The sequence below is a fragment of the Silurus aristotelis genome (genome assembly GCF_946808225.1).
Source record: "Silurus aristotelis genome assembly, chromosome: 14".
Classification (NCBI taxonomy): domain Eukaryota; kingdom Metazoa; phylum Chordata; class Actinopteri; order Siluriformes; family Siluridae; genus Silurus; species Silurus aristotelis.
This window is the reverse complement of record NC_139587.1, coordinates 9,650,404-9,674,595: the sequence shown is the minus strand read 5'-3', so window position 1 is coordinate 9,674,595 and position 24,192 is coordinate 9,650,404. Positions and strand designations below refer to the sequence as shown.

General features: G+C 36.1%; 2 protein-coding genes across 2 annotated transcripts; one reads left to right on the top strand and one right to left on the bottom strand.

Moving 5' to 3' along the window:
* The first annotated feature begins 256 nt into the window (after nt 1-256).
* On the top strand, nt 257-13,069 carry LOC310737390 (endothelin receptor type B-like). Its single transcript, XM_083561697.1, has 8 exons — nt 257-604; nt 3,134-3,597; nt 5,966-6,078; nt 9,799-10,003; nt 10,250-10,399; nt 10,509-10,642; nt 10,855-10,963; nt 11,047-13,069. Exons 2-8 carry the CDS (start codon nt 3,193-3,195, stop codon nt 11,182-11,184), a joined length of 1,254 nt encoding a protein of 417 aa, XP_083417823.1. The 5' UTR covers nt 257-604; nt 3,134-3,192; the 3' UTR covers nt 11,185-13,069.
* Nucleotides 11,955-23,440, bottom strand: polr1d (RNA polymerase I and III subunit D). The gene is made up of 6 exons (XM_083561701.1): nt 23,405-23,440; nt 22,322-22,480; nt 17,922-18,019; nt 16,219-16,295; nt 13,777-13,859; nt 11,955-13,338 (listed from the first exon to the last, which is right to left on the bottom strand). Exons 1-6 carry the CDS (start codon nt 23,423-23,425, stop codon nt 13,291-13,293), a joined length of 486 nt encoding a protein of 161 aa, XP_083417827.1. The 5' UTR covers nt 23,426-23,440; the 3' UTR covers nt 11,955-13,290.
* Nucleotides 23,441-24,192: the final 752 nt, after the last annotated feature.

Below are 24,192 nucleotides of genomic sequence, written 5' to 3'. Positions count from 1 at the left end.
CAGGATAAGGATTTAAATGTTTTATGCAAAATTCAACTATTTAAAAGGAAAAATCTCTCCCATACTCACTTACTTTATGTATTTAATTCTTGCAGATTTCCTGACCACTGAATCCTTATGCATTTATTTATTTTATTTAAAACATGAGTGCATTTATTGTGTTCATTCAAATAAATATAAAATGTTCCCTGTAATCGGGTGCTAGGAAGCTTTTTTTTTCTTCTTCTTCTTCAGCAGATAGGAATGATTCTCTGCTGCAGGAAGTGTGAGAATCCTGCTCTAGAGGAATGGATATGGAAATGAGGGTGAAGATGTGAATAGATGTGATCAGTGTGGCGGGAGGGAATGAAGCGCTGAGCGCGTATATAACTGCAGCACACACACACACTGCAGCACACACACACACTGAAGCGCACACACACTGAAGCTCACACACACACTGAAACACGGTGATCTCAGAGGATCAGATCGGTCACGTCAAGAAACACTCGATGGATGAGAAACGCGACAAATCTCTGAGATAACTGAAAAACCGCGGACATATTTGTGGATAAATAGACGAGCTCAGAGTTCAGGAGGAGACCAGAAGCAGTTTAAAGAGCAGGTGAGATTCGCAAATGTGTGCAAATGTGTGTTTCTCTCTATTCAGAAGGGACTGGAATTATAGCTGATAGAATAAATACAACAGCAGTGCGACAGTGGCATGAGGTTCGAATGGGGTTAATACTTTTTGCACAGGGATCTGTTCTTTTCATTGCACTTCTACATGTTTATGAGATGTTCAGATTTGTTGCATTATTTATAGTCTTTGGACTATTTGGATGAAGGAAACTAACTAATCATCTAGTTTTAGTAAAATGTTCATTTTTTGTATTTTTTTATTTCTTCATTTAAAAAAAATATGAAAAATATTATTATTAATAAAATATTATGACTTTTTTATTATTTACTTTATTATTTACTTTATTATTAATAAAATATTATTACTTTTTTTTAAACATACATTTAATGAGGGATTCATAGAACAATAGACAATAAATACATTATATATACCAATCAATAATATTATTACTCGTTTCTTTTTTTAATATATATATATATATATATATATATATATATATATATATATATATATATATATATATATATATATATATATATAAACAATTTAACTGGCCAATAACTATATTTAGTAATTTAGTAATATGTGTATTAACTTTGATCTTTTATATAACCTATTATTATTATTTTATTATTATTATTATTATTATTATTATTATTATTATTATTATTATTATTATTATTATTATTGTTAATATTATTTGTAGTAGTAATGTAGATTGTTATATTATCCCGTGTAAAAATAAATAAATAAATAAATAATAAATAAATAAATAAATAGAAAATGGCTGCTTTACAAACCCCACTTTGCAAATCAGAAACACAACAATTTATTTATTAAAGTTTTACAGCTTTGGAAATAATTAAGTGATGTAAAAACACTGCAGAAAAACACATTAATCACATTTATCTTGTATTTCTTGTTATAAAATTGTAGTCAATCAATTATAAGATCATAAAACCTGTGGAGATTATTGCTCATTTCACACTTTGTAATTCTACTGACAGTTCATTATATTTCTTTCTAAAAATAAATGCTGAAAATGAGTAAAATTATCTGACTATATATCAGTCAAGACTAATTCAAGCTTAACATAAGTAGAAAGATTTATTGTAATTTGGTTTGTTGTAATCTTATAATAGGAAATACTAGATCAGTTTGATTATATTTAGGATATTTCCACTTGCTTGTGCAATAAAATATAGGGGAATATTTAACTTCTATCAATGAGATCCATACTTACTTGTTTTGTCTGCTGCAAGACTGATGCACTTTATTTATTTATTTTTAATGATTACTTTCATTGAGCTGTTCTAGTCATGTGTGAGCACGCTGTCTCTGAGAGTTCACATGTGGTGATACAAAAGAAGGATTTAAAACCCCATTATTGCCCTGAGGGTGCTATGGAATGACTTGATGAAATGGTACATGTGAGCAATGCAGCCGTTGTATTATGTTTTCTTCCCCGAAAACATCTTGAGTTTTGGTGTCCGTACTAATCTGTGTAATGTCTGCTGAAGGTTATGGCCCTTGCCCTCCACCTCTATTGCTGAGCTCCATACTCAGTGCCATTGTGGGGCTTTACATTGACTCCATTGTATTGTGTTGTTATGTGTTTTTGGCTGTTTATGAAATTTGTGAATTTCATTAAATTCAGTGAAATTGCTTGCCATAATTTTAGAGATAACTTGCAAGAATTTCTATTCAGCTGGTACTGAAACGTACAGTGTCTTCCATTGGACCTGAGCAATTTCTTTTGTTAAAAGAAGGATAGTTTAATTCTTAACCAATTCTGTTCTCACAAAAATTGCAAAATTGCACCCAAAGTCTTTTGCACTCTTTTCAGCATTATTCCTCAATTACTAATCTGGCTTGCCAGTATTCAAGTTCTCACATATGCTTTAGTGGTTGATCAATCAAGCTATTCATACTGGGGAGGCGCACATGACTTCTAATGCCCCTAAGTCTAGAAATTGAAAGGACCTTTCTGTCTATAGACTCGCCCCAGCTCTCCCAGCTCTCAGCAACTAATATAATAATATATAGTAGCTGGAGGGGGAGATTTTATGGGAAATGAAAGAGCATAGTATAAAAGTTGTCACACCATAGCCACCTCATTTGGACTTTAGAAATCTTTGTTAACAAGCAAATGCCAAAGAAAAAAAAAATATATCCCTCTCAGTATCATTGGGCAATATTATTCTGAACAGACATGACGAGTCATTTATCATGTCTGTAAGCTGTCTGCTGTGTGCATTTGTACAGATAAGATAAAAAAGTGAAGGAAAATGTGAAGGTGGTGGTCTATTCTGATAAGACTAAAAGACTTCTCTTGGCATGCTTTCATTTTACACAGTAGGATGTACTATGACTCAGAGAGATCTGGCTAAAATACAAACAACATCGTGACTTCTCTCAGCAAAGATCTTGTCTTATGTCTTCAGCATGCTACACTGCATGTGTAAGATGTTCTTTTGGATTGTCTAACACAAATGTACTTTTTTGCCACAGGTGCACCAAAAGAACCTTATAAACCTGTTTCCACATCTCGTGCAGTGTTTCAACTGAGAATGAAGCCCGTGTGGCTGGTGATTCTACTCCTGACAGGCTGCTGTTGGGCTTCCCGTTTCAGTCGTGACTCAACTCGAGTTGCACTCAGCCGTGTTCCCAGTGACGAGGTAGAGAGCACGGCCTGGAATGACTCCAACACAGAGCAGCCTGGGTCAAGGAACTCGCCACGCATCCCGTTCCCACCTATGTGTGCCAGACCCAGTGAGATCAAGCACACATTTAAGTACATCAACACCGTCATATCCTGCATGATTTTTGTGGTGGGCATCATTGGAAACTCAACCCTACTGCGTATCATCTACAAGAACAAGTGCATGAGGAACGGGCCGAACGTGCTCATTGGCAGCTTAGCTTTAGGAGATCTCCTCTACATCCTCATCGCCATCCCTATCAATGTGTTTAAGGTAGGATACACATTTTGTACGCACTGTAAGAAAAAACAAGTTGGGTCACATGGCATCCAGTGTGTAATTAATTGCAGTTGCATGTGAGGAAGCCAATATTAAACTAAGATTTGTTAGAATAGGCTGCAGACTTTTTCTTTTTTTTTTTGGTTGGACCCAGCTGTAAAATACACAAAAGACCTCTTATTCTAGGGCAGTTACACAATCAATTATTACGCTTATAGCTTGAGGTTGGTTGGATATAAATGGTTGCAGATCTCATAGTAGTTTAAGCTCTGAAATGATAAATTGCTTCATTGTGAATATGTAACTTGGACATTAATGGAGTTTAGAGCTCAGCCAAATAGTGAGCTTTTAAAGGAAATGGGAACCGAAAATGACTGACACCATTTGGAAAATTATGTAGTTATCAAAGCATTTTAGAGATGCGAATGCAAAGTCATTTAAATCTGAAATATTAAATGCATTTAAACTTGGTGAAAGGTTAATGATCAGTAGATGCCAACAGGGCATGATGTTAATATTACATTAATATAAGAAGTTTCAGGGTAATGTGATCTCTCCCTACCCACAGAATAGTTTGTCCCAAAATGTTACTGGTTAAATTTTACATGGCATGCATGATCATCCACCATCATATATATATATGTAAATTCAGAAACAAATGAAATCTATCAGTCTGGAAAAGGTTATAAAGCCATTTCTAAAGCTTTGGGACTCCAGCAAACCACAGTGAGAGCCATTATTTACAAATGGCAAAAACATGGAACAGTGGAAAACCTTCCCAGGAGTGTCTGGCCGACCAAAATTACCCCAAGAGCACAGCGACGACTCAAAAGACCCCACAACAACATCTAAAGAACTGCAGGTCTCACTTGCCTCAGTTTAGGTCAGTGTTCATGACTCCACCATAAGAAAGACACTGGGCAAAAATGTTCTGCATGGCAGAGTTCCAAGACGAAAACCGCTGCTGAGCAAAAAGAACATAATGGCTTGTCTCAGTTTTGCCAGAAAACATCTTGATGATCCCCAAGACATTTGGGAAAATACTCTGTGGACTGACGAGACAAAAGTTGAACTTTTTGAAAAGTGTGTGTCCAATTACGTCTGCCATAAAAGTAACACCCCATTTCAGAAAAAGATGATCATACCAACAGTAAAATATGGTGGTGGTAGTGTGATGGTCTGGGGCTGTTTTGCTGCTTCAGGACCTGGAAGATATGCTGTGATAAATGGAACCATGAATTCTGCTGTTTACCAAAATTCCTGAAGAAGAATGTCCTGCCATCTGTTCGTGACCTCAAGCTAACGCGAACTTGGGTTCTGCAGCAGGACAATGATCCAAAACACACTAACAAGTCCACCTCTGAATGGCTGAAGAATAACAAAATGTAGACTTTGGAGTGGCCTAGTCAAAGTCCTGACCTGAATCCTATTGAGATGCTGTGGCATGACCTTAAAAAGGGGTTCATGCTCGAAAACCCTCCAATGTGACTGAATTGCAACAATTCTGCATAGATGAGTGGAGCAAAGTTCCTCCACTTCGCTGTAACAGATATCATTGCAAGTTATCGCAAATGCTTGATTGTAATTGTTGCTGCTAAGGTTGTCCCAACCAGTTATTAGATTTAGGGGGCAAACACTTTTTCACACAGGGCCATGTAGTTTTGGATTTTGTTTTCCCTCAATAATAAAAACCTTCATTTAAAAGCTGCATGTTGTGTTCACTTGTGTTATCTTTTGCTAATATTTTAATTAGTTTGATGATCTGAAACATCAAAGTGTGACATGCAAAAAAATTATATAAAAAAGTATATATTGGCTGTCAATCGATTAAAATATTTAATCATTAGTAATCGCATGATTGTCATGAGTTAACTTACGATTAATTGTGAAAAAAATATTTTTTTATCTGTTCTAAATGTACCTTAAATTAATACTTTTAAACTTTTTTATACTCTAATCAACATAGGCATGGACAAATATTGATGCTTTATGCAAATGTATGTCTATTGATACGGAAATCTTACTCAAAAAAGAGCAGGAAGACAAAATATTCTTGTAAATGTTTTAAAGTAATTATGGTGTTTTAATTCCGTAAATCAGCAGGACACCAAAAATAACTTTTGCTCTCTATATATATATAAATTACAATAAAGACAGTACTTTTTCCTTATACTTAGAAATCTGTAGGTAGGTTTATAAGCCAAGGATAAGAATACAAACAACTTCAGACGATGCTTTGAAGGAAATAGAGAAAGAAATTAATTATTTAATCTGTCTGATGTCAAATACATATTTTATTGACATGTGGTGGTCTTTGAAAAAAAAAAAGAAAAATAATAATAATCATTGTTTTTCTTCTCAGCTGCTGGCAGAAGATTGGCCATTTGGTGTGTACATCTGCAAGCTAATGCCATTCATCCAAAAAGCCTCAGTGGGCATCACGGTTCTCAGCTTATGTGCCCTCAGCATTGACAGGTTAGTAAGAAAGTGTGGCTACAAATGTACATACAGGCTATGGAATTAAAAAAATATTTTTTCTGAGTATTCAAATGCCAAACAAGATTAAAAATTACCAAAGATTTAAAAGAATAAGCATAGGATTTTAATCAGACATTCATGACATGTTGGTCAAGGACAAAATAGTAAACATAAAGAGAACCAATTGGCAACAACTAAAACTTACAACTGGGAATAATTACAGCATCAATCATAAGTGTTTACACATGCATTCAAGTAACTACAAGCTTCAGTTAATTTCCACATCAAATATCAGAATGGAGAAAAGTGTGATCACATTGACTTCTAATGTGGAACGGTTGTTGGTACCAGATGAGCTGGTTTGCGGATTTCATAAACTACTGCACTAGTATCCTCAAACACAACAGTTCACTGGAACTGGACAGATGAAGATGTTAACCTTTATGCGGCCCTCGTTAATAGGGCTGTATTTTTCCTGACCAGGATGGTAACATCCACAAAGATTCAAGTGCTGTAAAAATATATCAGATCAACATTTGTTTCCACTTTTTCCACTTAAATCTGTTAATTAACCTTAGTTTTGATCAAAACTACAAAAAAAAAATTTAATTCCAGGATTTTTATTTGTAATTGCCAATTGAATTAGTGACATCACACAAAAATGGAAGAAAAAAAAAAAACACAAAATCACTGAAATTCGATATAAAAATTAATTGTAAACTGGATTTTCTTTGACCGTTTATCACAGGCTTGGATGTGTCAAAGACTGGAGAAAAACTGACTTTTATGCATCCTTAGTTTTTTTGCAGCATCAGCTTGAATTATTGTGATGATTTTTCCCCATTAAATTACATTAAAACGACATTTAGGAGGAAGAGGGTACATTTGTAATAGAGCTGTGGATAGAAAGCTTAGTTTCTGGCTTCTATGGAGTTTTTTTATGGAGTATTATAGTGCGTGTGTGCGTGTGTGTGTGTGTGTGTGTGTGTGTGTGTGTGTGTGTGTGTGGGTGGGTGACCTTTGCTCAACTACCCTTGATATGTCTGAGAAAATCAGAATATGCGAATCAGCTCTCAGAACTACCCTTTGTTGATGAGAAGTACAGACTAAACAAAAACAAGGTAAGTGGAATAAAACACTTGCATTACTTCCTGCTGGTCATTTGACAATGAAACGAACAGCTGACAAACGGAAGAGAGCCTTCAGCCCAGAAGAAGTTCTGGAGGAAGTCATGCAGCCTGACCCCAGTGAGCTGCAGATTTCATCTACAGACAGCACTGACTCGAGAGAGTCAGATGCAGATTTTAAGCCAGCATCCACACCCTCAACTACGAGTGAGGAGGATTCTGAGGATCCTGGATCAGGGTGAATTGGGAGAAATGGGCAGGTGTGGTCTTCAAATAACGAAGAGACCGCTCCTTTCACCCAGCCTGCTTGCGGCGTGACTGCAGGGCCGACACGTTACGCAATAGCAAGGGTAGGAGACATACAGTCTTCCTTTGACCTTTTTTTTCACTTCTGAGATGCTAGACCTAATTGTCAGCATGACGAACATTCATGGTCGGCGCAATGATAAAGACTGGATCGTGGTGGACTCGACGGATCTCAAGGCCTACATGGGACTAAATATTTTGGCTAGGGTCTACAGGTCCAGGAACGAGTCCACCTGCTGCCTGTGGGATGATCGACGTGGCCGGGCCATTTTCAAGGCCACCATGTCTCTAAAGAGATTTCACCAAATAAGCAGAGCCCTGCGCTTTGATGATAAGGTCACCAGAGCAGCTCGCATAAGAGATGATAAGCTTGCACCGATCAGAGCCCTATGGGATCTGTGGGCTCATCGGCTTGAGATTCTCTTCAATCCAGGCAGGGAGGTGACTGTAGATAAACAGCTTGTTCCATTTAAAGGACGCTGCCAATTTCGGCAGTATATGCCTAAGAAACCGGCAAAATATGGATTAAAACTTTGGGTCACGGCTGATGTGGCTACATCATATGCCTGGCGCTGTGCACCATCTCTGGGGAAGATCGGGGATGCTGCAGAGGTGGGACAAGGCATGCGTGTACACATGAAGGTCAGTGAACAAAGGTTACCCTCTGTGAGAGACAGGCAAACACATACATACTAGAAAACTCCATAGGAAAGCCAGAAACTAAGCTTTCTCTCCACAGCTCTATATTATGGTCTCGTTTTACTCAACAGTAAAAAACGCAAATGTAATCTCTTCCCAACAGGAGGTGCTAATAACTTTCAAAAATGCATTCATGTATAATGTCATGGTGAAGCAATTAAAAAATGTCGTTCTAATGGGAGTCAATGGGGAAAAATCAACCACTAAGGACAAATGAGGATGGAAAATAATTCAAGCTGATGCTGCAAAAAACTAACCATGCATAAAAGTCAGTTTTTCTCCAGTCTTTTGACACATCCAAGCCTGTGATAAACAGTCAAAGAAAATCCGGTTTACAATTACTGTTTATATCAAATTTCAGTCATTTTGTGTTTTGTTTTTTTTTCATTTTTGTGTGACGTCACTAATTCAATTGGCAATTACAAAGAAAAATCCTGGATTAAAATTTTCTTTTGTAGTTTTGATCAAAACTGAGGTTAATTAACAGATTTAAGTGAAAAAAGTGGAAACAAATGTTGATCTGATATATTTTTACAGCACTTGAAACTTTGTGGATGTTAACAGCCACGAGGGACAGATTAGGCTGGAAATAATTCAAGCTGATGCTGCAAAAAAACTAAGGATGCATAAAAGTCAGTTTTTCTCCAGTCTTTGGCACATCCAAGCCTGTGATAAACGGTCAAAGAAAATCCAGTTTACAATTAATTTTTATATCGAATTTCAGTGATTTTGTGGGGTTTTTTTTTTTCATTTTTGTATGACATCACTAATTCAATTGGCAATTAAAAAGAAAAATCCGGGATTACAAATTTTTTTGTAGTTTTGATCAAAACTGAGGTTAATTAACAGATTTAAGTGAAAAAAAGTTGTTGACAAATGTTGATCTGATATATTTTTACAGCACTTGAATCTTTGTGGATGTTAACAGCCACGAGGGACGTTGAAGGATGTATTTTTGTACAGAGGAAACTGCTGACATAGCAAAAATGTGGAAAAAAAAAATTTTGAATAAAAAAAAAAATAAATAATTTTCACAAAGTATCATTCCATTAGCTGAAACACATGTAAAGTTATCGGCGAAAGAAATTTTTAATTGAATAAAAATGGCGCGAGGGACGCATAAGGGTTAAGATTAAAATGGTCAGGAAACAAAGCCTGGTACAGTGTAGTATCAGATTTTTGTTCAGGAGGAAACCCATTTTCTTCTGCTGCTGTAGCCAATCTGCCTCAAGGTTAGACATGTTGTTCATCAGGTTTGCACACAGCGGTTATTTGAGCTGTCTGCATTTTGGCTCACTTTGGCCATTTAATAAATATTTTTTGTTTTATGCACCACTCTATAGAGACTGTTGTATGTGAAAATCCCAGGTCAGTTTCTTTTTATTATTTTTTTCTAAAATAATCAAACTGTCCATGATCAAACCAAGCCACCTTGATCACATTTCTATCATGCTGATGTCTGATGTAAACATTAGCTTAAGGTCTTAAAATGTGAGTGGTTAGAGTATGAAAATCACAATACAGATAATTATTTCTGAAAAAAACAAAAAACAATTGATCAAACCATGCGTCGCTTTGCAATCAGATACCATGCTGTTACTTCATGGAGCCGAGTGAAGGGGATGGGGATTCCCTTATGGAAAGCTGTGGAAGTAACACTCATCTGGCTACTGTCAGTGATCCTAGCAGTGCCTGAGGCGTTGGCCTTTGACATAATGGAGACAGTTTACAGAGGCCAGAAACTGCGGGTGTGCTTGCTTCATCCTGTACAGACTACACCATTCCTGCAGGTATTATTACATTCCCCTTGCATTCAATCACATATGAGACTTTATATGTTTAACCACAGGTTCATGCATAGACAGATTCTAAGGGTAGATTTTTTTTCTGTATTTAATTGAACCATAATTATTTAGATTATCTTCATAGATGCACTTTAAAGAAGATTTCTGATCTTCAAAAGAATCTAAAACATGAGAATGCATTTTACCAGATTCTTCAAATGTACTAAATATTTTGAATCTCTATCCTTCAAGTTTTATCAGGATGCAAAGGACTGGTGGCTGTTTGGCTTTTACTTCTGTTTACCGCTGGCTTGCACTGGTGTCTTCTATACCCTTATGTCATGCGAGATGCTGAAAAGGAAGAAAGGAATGCGCATCGCCCTTAATGATCATATGAAGCAGGTACTTGCACCTTTTCAGGCTTTTGGTATTTAATACGAAACACAATTTAGTCTTTCAAATCATATTTTAAAATGACCTTTAATGCTTTGTGTTTTGACTCTTCTTCAAGCGACGGGAAGTGGCGAAAACGATATTCTGCCTTGTGGTCATCTTTGCTCTCTGCTGGTTGCCTCTGCACCTCAGCCGCATCCTGAAAAAGACTATCTACAATCCGACTGACCCTAACCGCTGTGAGCTCTTAAGGTAGTTCATTTCTCCATATTTGATCATCTACCAACTGACAACCCAAATTTTTTTACCACGAATAGCACACTGAACACGTCATCAGCTGTGACTTTTGCTAGTATTTAAATCAGCAGATCTTCACACGAGGAAATTTCAGTGCAGTCCCATATCTCACTTCCTGTTTTACGTCTCCCTCACCTTTCCCTTTTTGACCTTGTCTGCATTGCTAGCTTTCTTCTTGTGATGGACTACATCGGCATCAATATGGCTTCCCTCAACTCGTGCATCAACCCCGTGGCTCTCTACTTTGTCAGTCAGAAGTTCAAAAATTGCTTCAAGGTATGGAACTTAAACTTGCATTGCATTTGACATGCCTGAACAGTTAACACAGCTCTAATTTAGTTTTTCTTTTAATCCTGTAGTCATGTCTCTGTTGCTGGTGCCAGAGGAACTCTCCAGCAATTGAGCAGGGCTCAGGAGTCCGCTGGAAAGGGTCAAGTCATGGTAATGGTCTGGATCGGTCCAGCTCGCGGTCTAGTCAGAAGTACAGTTCCTCCTAAATACTCCATGATGCCTCAGGTTCCTGGGTTTAGAAGCAACTAGATTTGCTCTTAGTACCACATCAATGATTCCTGAGGACTCAAACTCCAGATTCTCATCAGACTTCCACTTCAAAGCTAGTATTTGACTTGGATGGCTGAGCAGAGTCACCACTTCTGATCAAGAAGATTTCCAACACAAAGAACACATTTGCAGGTTTTATTCACAGACTAGCTGTTTGTTGTAAGATATCTAAGTCGCATGTAGCCCATGCAGGCTGGATCCTGGTGGTCCATGCTGGAGATCTAAATATAGTACTGCCACTGGATGGCTCCACTTTAGGGGTTCATGATAAAACTGAAATACTGAGACTGCACTGGAGTGAAGCACTATGTAAAGTAAATCACCTTGAGATTCTGGTGTTCTGCTTTACCTTAGACAAAGCTTAAGCACTTCCATAAAACAACTGAAGTGTTGCTGGTGGAACAGCACTGATGATATGCATTGTACTTTGCAATCTGTAGTAATTTGAGCAATAATGAGTCATAAAAAAAAGACTGTGTAAAACATTTTGTTACATTGAGGTAAACTGTGCAAGCTGTATTATTATTATAGTATTTTAGGAGGTGATAAAACTTGTTTATCACTGCAGTGATCAACTGCATGAGCTTTATATTTCATGTACAATACAGTGTAACTGATTTGCCTGCTACTAAAGGAAATGTGTAAACTACTGGATATAAGCAAGGCAAACTTTTCCATGTTTGCTTTTTTTTTTTTTTTTAATGAGTTCATTGAATCGTGAAACCACCATATTATTATTATTACATTGATTCACCTTTGTTAAAAATAAATAAATATTATATTTTAGTGCATTCTTTATTGTGTACATAAGAGCGCCAATATTGCCTGTAAATGTAGTAATGGTGGTAAATAAGTAGAGACCCAGTTCAGTCTTCAATTTGAAAATATACTTGGCTTTTTTTTGTTTTTGATGCTTACATCTGGTCTAGCCGTAACGTTTACAATTTTATTCTTTTTGAACAGTTTCTATGGTGATGGGGAAGACACCTGCTTTTAACAGCAAAAGTAGAAGTAGAAGTAAAAGTAGAAGTCAGAACAAAAGCCTTTAAAATTCAGCCAGCGGAAAAGACAAATCCCTGAACAGGAAATGCTGCAGGAAAGGAAAAGTGTAATAGCTACTAGTTATACTAGTTTTGTTCGTGCCGATTTTACCCAGGTGAACTTTGACCTGTGAATTCATGAACTGTGAGCTGTTTGGTCAAATAAAAAGGGTGCCTCTGCATTTTATTACATAATAGTTACACCCAAATTGGGGCGGGGGGTGTTGGTATTCAGATTAAAATTCCATGCCTTCAGGCCGACCTGTAATTACCCGATTTTGAAACTTAGGGGTGGCAGTGTCCACACACATCAGAACCAATATAGAACTGATGCTTGGGATTGGAGGGGCTGTGGTATGGTTTATGTTGTGCCACACAGAAAATCAAAATGTATTCAATGGATGCCAAAAGGTGGAAATTTGTTTGCATTTCTGTATTGATTGTAATGTGTATTGCATCTTTCATTATGTACTTCATAATTGTCATTTATTTCATTTTTTAAACTTAGTAATGAATGTATATTTTTTCTTCCATACATCTTATTACTGAACTACTAACACTAATCTGATTTAATGTGACATTTAGCCATTGACATGGCTTCAATGTTAAACTGTTCTATACCCGTTTTAAATATTTGGTGTATTTACCCCCACCCCAAAAAAAAGAAAAAAAAAAAAGGTACACTCATTTATCCTCAAAGGATTCTATTTTTCATTATTAACAATGCTTTTATATTGTACCAGCTTAGCAAATAGGCTGCAATAAATGCTATTTTATCACACTGATGTTGCCGGTGTTTGTTTGAAAAAGCTTGTTGTAAGAAACTAAATGTCCAATACCAATTAATTTGCATAATTGCTGCAATCACATGATACAGTTATTATACACTGTATCTTTATGCTATATTACAGGTTTTCTGTACAAAAGTCCTTGTTGGCAAAGAGAGCTTTAAAATGAGTCCAGGATCAGATGTAGCTCATATGGCAATTCTCTTGGTCCGGGTTATTCCATCGCCTCTCCTTGCTGTTGTCTGAAGTCTTTAATTTGTGCCTGTCAAATCAAGAATTCAGCAGTTAGCAAAATTGCCTAATTCTTGGAAATGATTGTGGCACTAAGAACATTTATGAGCTCGACTCATTACACAAAAACATGCAAACCGTTGTCAAATATTGCATGACCAAATATAATTATATAAATAGTATACTACTACTGCTGAGAATATATTTGCAAATTTACTTTGTTACATTCGGAAGTAATGAATATTTCTAGATAAAGAGGAAGACATTTTACATTATAGCTATCAAACTCTCTTTGGGCCACTACCAAAACTACACACCTCTGATCACACAGTGTGTGTGATGCTTGCCACTACTAACAGGAAATCCAGGAAATGAGGTTGAAGAGTTTATCTGAGCAAAAAGCAGGTGGAGAGCTGAGGAAGAGGTGGGATGGGAATGTGTGGGAGTGTGTGTTTTGGGGTTGTCTCACCTCAAATGTGTGCAGGACGTGTTTACAGACATCAGTGAGGTCGTTCAAGCCCTTGCGTAAGGGTTCGGTTGCTGGGAGGCCTCCTGGGAATATCACGGAAAATAAATATATGCTCAAAACACACAGGAGGACAAGTAACAACAACAACAACAACAAAGTGTACGCATGTACTGTGTGTCCTCCTCAATGTATAACTGCTTCTGAGTGTCTCGCTGCACAGCCGGCTTTGTACTTTGACAGCAAAAATTATGACTTCACAAAGTACAATCACACCACTAGCCTGCTTTATCTATATATTTTTTGCAATAGACTTTCATGGGTCATATCCATTTTAAGCAGCACAGGCCTTGTATTCAACCCTAAATACTTCTATGCAGAATTTTAAGAACAAGATATACAGTAAAAGATATACCAAAGCACTTTTCGTGAATCGGGATACTCCCACCAGCAGGTGTGGTTAGTTTGGTCACTGATTTGTAAACCGCAGCTGGTGACAATCGTGTACACCACTGTTTGTGAACGTTCATTGCTAAAATGACCTGACTATAACCTTGAAAATATAAATATGGAGCATGCACTTCAAGCACTTTTTTGCTAGTATAAGCAAGTGAATGAATGTGGGGCGGAAACAGTTGTGAACTATGACAACATGTCTCAGGCCCACTGCTACCACTAATGGGCAGATCAACAGTGCAGCAACACTGGCACTTTTTAAGGGACAGTGTTTAGGCTACAATTGAAAATGTATCATTCAATTGCAAGATGGAGTCATGTGAATTCTGAAAATTGTTGAAAAGTCTGGAGCCATGCCTTCAAATGAATCCATTAAACCAGGCAATTCTGCGTAATATTCCTTCAGAGAAGCCACAGCAAAAAAACAGAAAGATCCTCTTTCTTGGCCAAAGTGCTGCACTTTATTTAGAATAAACCATGTGTTTGAATGCGTAAAATGTAAACGAATGTAAAATGTCATGATTCCTGCACGAAGATCCTCCTTCTGTTCTAACAGACAAAGCTTTGGGCTTTCTGAAATTTGCTCCGGAAAACAGTGCTGGTGAAGTATAACGATTTTAATCCTACATTTAACTACTGGCACGGCTTCAATCAAGGCAGACTAAACAAAACATACAGAAAAACGTTGGTATCAAAACTGTTATACACCTAAATAACTGAAATCTGCGAGGATCTTGTGCAACTTTTAGGTGAGGAATGCTTATGTTTTTTGCATGCTTATTTGGGGCTTATTTGTGAAATGTATATTCTAATCTTAATTTCTATTTTAACCTTATTATTGCAATAAAGCTGCTTTGTGACAAATCCCATTGTTGAAACGACCAAACAAACAAAACGGAACTGAAGGTGCTGATATTAACTTATCCTTTACAGATTCTAATTAACATTCTTTTTCCCCCCAAAATATCCATTTTGTCATATTATAAAAGCAATAAATATTGCTAACAAAGAATTAACAAACATATAACAAAGAATTGCTATGCACTAGGATTGATTTATAGATATATTATTATGAAATTGAGTTTTGAAATCAATCGTTAAACAATAAAATCAGACAGAGGCAGCAGAGCTCCTTCAACAGCTGTATACACAAACCACCGGACTCCAATTAGCTTCTGGAGCGAAAAACTCCATTCTTTAGTCTAAGATTCTTGTCATGCGTTCCAAGTTGCTGTGCCAAGAGGAGTAACAGTGAAGTAACTGACCCTACTGATATGTCTTATTGAATTCTGCTTGGAAATAATGACATTAAGTGATCTTTGAGTGATTTTTTTTGTTTAGTTTTTTTTTACTCGGATTTTAGGTGTGTTTTGCATGATGTGTTTGTGTCAAGCAAAACTGCACTGGATTGGGAGACACTACAAAGAAAGTCTCTTTTTGTGGAGTCTGCTCAAGTGTAACTGAAGAGCTGCTTTTGTTCTGTGTCCTGCTTCATTCAGGACAAGAACAATCTAATTAACATGGAATACCCTCATCTCTTGCCACTGGCAGTCACTGTTAATGAGAAAAGAATGTGCTTCAAGGTTCAAGAAAGTGTCTCTGTCTGCCATTCTTCAAGAAATAAAATTCATTACATAATTTCAACAGCAAAATTTGAAAGCCTGAAGAATGTAGAACAAGATACAAGAAGACTTAAAAATGTGTTTCTTTCACTGGTTAAATGTATTACTTATTATTATTATTATTTTGGAAGTGGCTTCTGTAATATTTAATAGTATGATCAAGCATTGTTCTATTTTTAAAACATTGTTGTTGTTTTTTTTATGTGTCTTTTGCCAGATCACTCTTGATCGTACTCCTGATTGAGCTTTAGCCTGGTTATATAAATGTGACCATGTAACTTATTTATTATTACTTTTTTTGGTAAAACCGTATTACAGCTGTGTAAAAGGTAGTCGATGCAGTTTTTAGAATAGTTCCGATTCTCACCTCGAGTCTGTATGCGGAAGTTGATCTTGCTCTCTGATGGGTGTGTAATGCTGTAGCCACAAAACTCCACTTCAGTACTGTGGAAACAAAACATGTCAAGTCCCATGCAGCTGTTAAATGGATAAATGCTAAACAATTTTGTGACATTAGTAAAAACATTTGGCAAATCGAACATGCAGATCATGAATAGGCATGATCCGCTGTGGCGACCCCTAATGGGTGAAGCTGAAAGAATGAATGAAAGAATAAATGAATGAAAGAAAGAAATTATTACAGGTTCCTTTATGCTTGTCGTAAACCTTATTTGTGCTGACTGTGCACTCACTACATCCATTTACTTGGTACTAGATATAATTTAGTTCAGCCTGTCCAGAAAGTTTACTGCAGTGTATGTCAGTATCAAAACTGAAGTTTGTTATGATTAAAAGTGTTGCGAAAAATATAACCCAATAATTATTTCAAAACAATCCCCCGAACAGAGAAATCTGTGGTGGGAAATCTCTGATTTCTGAAATCTCAGAAAGACGTTTGAGTTTTCCTAAGTTGCTGTTTCTTTGCCGAGTATCAGTAGCATCGTCACCTTGAGACTAAAAGGTCAATCACGTTCACTCCGCATTCAAGTGCTGATACAGCTTTTAGCATTTAGACAACAGAGCAGTTGTATGGGACAAAGTTAGTGTTTAAAAAAAAAAAAAAAAAAAAAAGGGACCAGGAAAGGGATCTCCAGTGTATTAAAAAAAAATAAAATAAATAAAATAAAATAAATACTAAAAATAAATAGATAGATAAAAAATTTAAATAAACTAAAAAAGTTCTGGCAAATATACTTTTTAGACTTACTTAGTCAAAGAACTACATTTACATACAGTGTCTCACAAAAGTGAGTACTACCCCCTGACCCCTATTGAGCACCTGTGGGGCATCCTCAAGCAAAAGGTGGAGAAGCACCATGTGTCTAACATCCAGCAGCTTGGTGATTTCATTATGGAGGAATGGAAAAGGATCCCAACAACAACCTGTGCAGCTCTGGTGAATTCCATCCCCAGGAGGATTAAGGCAGTGCTGGATAACAATGGTGCTCACACAAAATATTGACACTTTCGACCCAGTTTTGACATGTTCACTTAGGGGAATTTTTAGACAATTTAGAGAATACTGACTATTTGTTGAGTTATTTTTAGACCACAGTAAATTTGCATTGCAATACAAGCTGCACATTGACTACTCAGAAAAATATCCAAGTTTCATTTTTATAGTATTGACCCTTGAGATGCTAAAACGGCTACCAAATGTGAGGGGTGCACTCACTTTTGTGAGATGCTGTACATAATTTAAGGTTTGGGAATTGAAATACTGATCAATATATAATTTGCTCCTTACTATTAGCACTAAACATATGAGTGTTTTGCTAGGCCTATTTTCTTATATATATATATATATATATATATATATATATATATATATATATATATATATATATATATATATATATATATATATATATTTTATTTTGGTCTGGTAGGTGATATAGTTACATCATCCATCATCACAATAATATGGACAGAGGCTTTTTTTTTTTTTCATATACTAATCTTGAATTTCTACATTCTTAGATCTCAAAATGCCATTATTGATCATTTTGCTGAAAACAACCCATGGGTTTTATAGACCCTGACCAATTACAGATGGGAACAATTTCTTACTTCTTCATGACCATGTATCTGAGAGAATTGCCCAGTGTGTGGTCCTCTTCATGCAAGACAAATGTCACACATCCTTCATCTGCACCATCCGCTTGCACCTGCACAAATATGGAACACAATAGCAGCAGCTTTGAGTAAATCTGACGAAGTTCTCTTTAGGAGGAAATACGAAGAATGCTAGAAGAAAGTCCTTGTTGTCTTTGTGATTTTTATTTAGATTCTTAAACAAATATATAACATGGTTTCTCTCAGTGGTATTTTTTACATCACAGAAATGCAATGCTGACAGCGGTGTGCAGATTTGTTATATTAGCTAATACTTCGCTAATTAGCCAATCTATTTGAAGAAAATAAAAAAACCTGGCTTGTTAGTTGGAAATGGAACTACCTGTTTTCAGGATAATTGGTGCACTGTTTAATAACTTTTTGTGTATGCATGTGGGATTATTAAGTGAAGCTAGAATACCACTAACATAAGACATCTTTGTATGCAGAAGAATTTTAATCTCTATGAAGCCAATGTTTCTCAAAACTGGAGTTGCAGATGTCATGTGGCCGTCCCCCTGACCTCTACCACACTAATCAAGTTTGGGATGAACTGGAACACTCACTGCCTTTCTTATCCAACATCACTAATGCGCATGTAAATCAATAAAATAAAATCCACACAGCTATGCTCTAAACAATCTAGCAAAAAGCCAATAAAGAAGATTTCATACTTAGGTAGCCACATATACACAAATCAGTCCTAAGTATTCGGACAGTGGCAATTTTTGTAATTCTGCCTTGAGTGTGACAACGGATTTTAAATGAAAGAATCTATTTAATGATTTAAAGCTCCACTCCAATTACATATTACTTATTTATTTACATAAACTTTATTTCCTGATTGCTTTATTGTCCACTGTGGTGGTGCACTGATGCTAAATTAAAAACTAATGTTTTAAGCTTCAAAAATTAAATTAAATAAAAAAACTAGTCCAAACCAAACTAAAACCAAAATCACATTTAGAAGATTGAACACGCAACACTCAATGGTGTCATCAGGAATTCATTTAAAATAAACCTTATCACCACAAAATTAAGAAAAATCAATGTATATGGATATTTCATCACATGCACACCATATATTAAGGACCTGCTATTTATTGAGACTGTAAACAAAAAAAAATACCAATAATTAATGACTAATAAAAGCTAATTTGGTCACCTAAGCACTGAAGAGAATCAGCTGTTAATACAAGACCGGAAAGGTGGAGAGGTCATATTTTGTTTTGGGACGGAAAGCTCTGTTGACACAGGACAGGAGGGGCAGTTTGAGGCAAAACTACAAGAAGATAAAGAATAAGGGGCTGACAGATTAAAGCTACATTCGCATGGTGCTAAGCTTTAACTTCTGTTTATCAGATCAACAGAAGATTAGAGCAAATTCAGATGGTTTGGTACAAATATCAACACTGAACGTTTTGTTCAACTTTTCTGATTGTTATCTCTCTCTCTCTCTCTCTCTCTCTCTCTCTCTCTCTCTCTCTCTCTCTCTCTCTCTCTCTCTCTCTCTCTCTCATATTTACAGTGCTGTGCAGAACTCTGGCCTACTCTATTACTGAATTACAAATTATCCTTCGAAATGTTATTCTGCTTTATATTTTTTGTAGACAAGGCAACTCTGGTATAAGTTTTCAACCCCTGTGTTGTGATAGCTCCCACTGATGAAAGAAATTACTCTTATAAGGACACAATTACCTTACTATTTTGGCACTTTGGCATCCACCTGCGAATCATTAAAATTTTTTTAATTCTCTGAATAAAACCCCCCATTGTTAAAAGCTAATTAGTTAGGCTGCGAGTGTAAAGAAATACTGAAGACCAATCAACAATTGGTCCTCAGTAAAGAAGATAGAGTACATGCAAATGCATAGAGTATAAAAAGGGTAAAAAATATTATACAAGTGCTAGGCTATCTCAGTTGGCTCAGTAATCAGGAAGTGGAAGCTGTCCCTCAAAGCTCAGCACTAAAAAAAAAAAGGAGACTTGTGAGAAGAAGAAAGGCCAACAATCAAGCTGTTAGAGTTCAGTTGCTGGGAGTGGAGTAATGGTGCAATGGGGAAGCAAGGTGGCCAGAAGAAGCCGTTATGTTACGAGTATTATGAACGTATAAGAGCGAACCAGTTACAACGTGGAAAAAGGTTTTATAAGCAGATCATTAGAACTTGTTGAACAGTAGATTTATTTCAAATCTAAAACCTCCTATTCCTCAAGACACACCATCCCTACAGTGAAGTATGGTGGTGGCAGCATTGCGCTGTGAGGATGCTCTTTGGTTTCACACTTCGGTTTGCTTAAAAACTGAAGCTTTAAAAGAAATGTAGCTTTCAGCAGGCAACAATGCTAGGCTAAAAACAACACTAGAATAGCTCAGGAACAAAATAGTACATTTCGAGTCTACAAGCAACACCCAAGCAACCTCAAAAACCTGGAGTAGGGCTGCACGATTCTGGAAAAATGTCATGTTGCGATTATTGTGATAAATGTTGTTATATAATAAATGGTATCATTAGTCTACTTGATTGGTTATCAAGGAAATTGCACACAGATTAGTGATAATGTTGAAATGTGTATTTAAAAAAACGTTTTTCAAAATTAATATATATATATATATATATATATATATATATATATATATATTTTTTTTTTTTTTACAAAATCAAATAACATATGATGTCAATAAAATGACCAATAATATGACAAATGTGCAACGTCTCACTGTTTCTGAGATGGAACAAAGACGGCAGGCGATGGCTCACTTGTTTATCTCATTAAATCACAACATTTTTGCCGTTATATAATTGCACATGCAGACATCACGATCGTGATACAATTAATCGTGCAGCACATAATCCATAAAAACAGAACAACATTTCAAATCCCATTAAAAATTCGGTAAAATAAGGTCAGGGTTTGTTTGCTTTTTAATGGTCATTTACCTCTGGACTTATATCTTTGGTCAGTAGTAATGCACCACTCCCACTTTGTTTCTTGTTATACGCTAAGACTTCTATGTGTTATGCTATCTGAGCTGACCCCTTGATCTTTAAAAGAATGAATATATATTGGCTTTTTTGTCCTGTGCTTACATGCAAGGTTTGTGTAGTGTCAGGCATGATTACACATTCATCAGAAACAAATGGAGATTCATCTGGATGATCAGAGCAATGAGTTAAAGAGCTTGGTAAAGCGATTAAGTTTGTTTTTACAACGCAGCATTCTATGATATCAGTAAAGCATTGGAAGCCAATTTGGCTGATGCTTTTGTACAGGATGACCTATGGAAATACATCGATATTTTGATACTTACAAATTTATGGCATTTGGTGGACGCCCTTATCCAGAGTTACCTTAGTGATATAGTTATTAGTGAGTTAAGGCCTTAAGGGCCTTGCTCAAGGGCCCAGCAGGAGCAGCTTGGTGGTGCTGGGATTTAAAAGCATGAACCTCCAATGAGAACATCTTATCCACTGAGCTACCACTTCTCAAAGAGGTACTAATGAACAAATAAATAAGGAAATATAATAAGGAGGTGATTAGTGTACATTCAGATATTTACTGAAAAAAAATCTATTGAATTATTTTTGTTTTAAAACTCCCAGCTTTGAATGCCGAGATGAGATTCCTTGAGCTACAGCAAAGACGATTATATACTAATGTGAAAAACACTACTTGTTCTATTTTCTAACATTAGAAAAGATTTTAAGTTTGAGACATGGTTTAAGTAATATTTTATATTCTACTGTAGAATCAAATATTTCACAAAGCACTAATATATTTGGCTTCCTTACAGAGCTAATACAGCCGGGTTTGGGCTAAACTAACAGTGCCACCTAGTGGTCAGAAATGATCGTCTCATTTTCATATACCTAGCATTAAATCATAAGTGTCTTTGACTGAATTTAGAAAAGAATCGTGCAGAATCGTGTGGAAAAACGCAACAAAAGCGGTGATATGTTTTTCAGTAATATGTGATAGAGTAGCTTTCTAAAGAACCAGACCACATAGATCAGCGGTCGTTGTCCACACCAAAAAAGAGCCTTCAGGGTTTTTTTTCTGCAAGCTGCATTATTTGAGAGCTCGTATGGCATTATAAGGTTAATGCAACTAATCAGGAACTGTCCAACGTGCTCTTTATTCTGCTGACATTCGCCGTGTGGTGTTGTATTTTTTTTTTTATCTCTTTCTCGCATTTGAAATGATAAGGGAAAAAAAACATATTAAACCAGTTTCCAGGTTAATTCCGTATATATATATATATATATATATATATATATATATATATATATATATATATATATATATATATATATATATATATATATGTAAATATATATACATATATTTTAACTCACCATCTCCAAAACCGGTTTCTTTTCAATATCAATCCCAGCCATGCTTGCAACGCTGAAGCTGTCGCTCAGTGATGACGTTTCACTCGCGTCGCAGACACATGACGTTATTTGTTTTTCCTTTGCCTGAGCCTCCCAGGAAAGTCCCAAATAGTCCCTGTACTGGCTAAATGAAAAAAAGAAAAACAATTAGACTGCTTTGAGTGTTTCTTCATATAACAGTTCTACGAACATACATAACTGTCTGGTTTGGTTCAGCTACAAAATCAGACATCAAGACGTTCATGACTGCAGAGAGGATTGCAGTGTCTTACTGCCCAACCTTAAAGATCTTCACTCCTTTAGAATCCCCGTCCCCGTCCACCAAAACAGCCAGGCACATAAACAAATTTTTCCCGCAGGCTATACTCAGCCTGAACGATTAAAATATGCATAACTGACACATTTATACATAGAATCCAAATGGCACATTTGTAAACTGCCCACTTGTAAATAACATCTGTACATTAATTTAAACAGTATTTCTACTTCTGTATATAGTGCATTATTTAATTGTATGTTTTACTTATATTTTGATATATTATTTCTGTACTTTCTCCTGCACTGGAAGCTCCTCACCAAGTCAAATTCCTTGTATGTGTAAACATACTTCGTAATAAAGCTATTTCTGATTCTGATAAATATTGATATAACACCCCTCAACACTACTCCCCCTCACAATATCCAACAGCCCTGTGTCATCTGTGATGACCCCTTAAGTTTCTGTGAACTACCATTATCCAAAACCTGAAATGAGAGTCCAACATAAACTCTATTTTTTTAAAAAGGCCCAGAAGAGGATGTACATTCTATGCCAATTATGAAAGTCGGAAGTGATGATACAGTTCTACACTGCAGTCTTTGAATTTGTCCTGTGCACCTCCATCACCATCTGTTTTGGAGCAGCAACAAAACAGAACAGGGTCAGACTGCAGCAAACAGTTAAAACAACAGAAAAAAAGAATTGGTGCTCCCCTGCCCACTCTCCAAAACTTGTACCATACAAGAACCAAAAAAAAAACAACGAGCAGGAAAATCACTACCGACTCTTTGCCCCCCTGGACACATCCTCTTTCATCTCCTCCCTTCTGGCAGGTGCTACAGGACTTCAGGACTTCACCAAAAGTCCCAGACATAGGAACAGTTTCTTTCATTAACAACTGAGCCTAAGTATATGCCCTGCTTCATAACTATAAGTACTGCATTATCAGAACAGTCAGTTATCACATCATCCACATATGTTACACACACTTTTGCTGCTGTATATTGTATAAAGTTTCTAAAGTAACCTCTTTATCTTAGGTGATGTACAGTACTGTTATTTACCCTACAATGCACTCTCACACTTTATGTAAATTACTGATCTGTCATATACTCTGTACATTGTGTTCTATTTAATACCCTACTGTCTGTACCGTCTCATATTGTCTGTATTGCTTCGTATAGTCTTTTTTGTCTTGTATAGCCTAAACTAAATGTATAAATGGATATGTTATATGTAACAACTGGAACCAAATTCATTGTTTGTGTCAACACACTTGGCCAATAAACTTGATTCTGATTTGCAAAAAATAGATTGGGAAATGAGCTGCCTCTTTTCCCTCTTATTCCCAATTACATTGACATCTAATAGAATAAATATTATTCATTAATAGTATAATAATAATAATAATTTTTTTATTCGTCCTTAAATCGCTGGGCTTCAGATAACGCAGTGGTAGCGAGTGGACGAAACCAGTGAAATTGACTTTTTTCTTCCTAAAAACAGACAGCACGGTTGTATCTACACGGAGTGTTTTGTCTTTACGTACAAAAAAAAGAGGATACAATATAAA

Excerpts from the sequence above, each read along its gene's own strand:
- LOC310737390 (XM_083561697.1), top strand. The coding sequence starts at position 3,193 with ATGAAGCCCGTGTGGCTGGTGATTCTACTCCTGACAGGCTGCTGTTGG. Across the intron at positions 3,598-5,965 it reads TCCCTATCAATGTGTTTAAG|CTGCTGGCAGAAGATTGGCC; the intron begins GTAGGATACACA and ends TTTTCTTCTCAG. Across the intron at positions 10,643-10,854 it reads AACCGCTGTGAGCTCTTAAG|CTTTCTTCTTGTGATGGACT; the intron begins GTAGTTCATTTC and ends CTGCATTGCTAG.
- polr1d (XM_083561701.1), bottom strand. The coding sequence starts at position 23,425 with ATGTGTCCAGGGGGGCAAAGA. Across the intron at positions 22,481-23,404 it reads TGTGTCCAGGGGGGCAAAGA|TACAGGGACTATTTGGGACT; the intron begins GTCGGTAGTGAT and ends TCATTTAGCCAG. Across the intron at positions 13,339-13,776 it reads ACGTCCTGCACACATTTGAG|GCACAAATTAAAGACTTCAG; the intron begins GTGAGACAACCC and ends TTGATTTGACAG.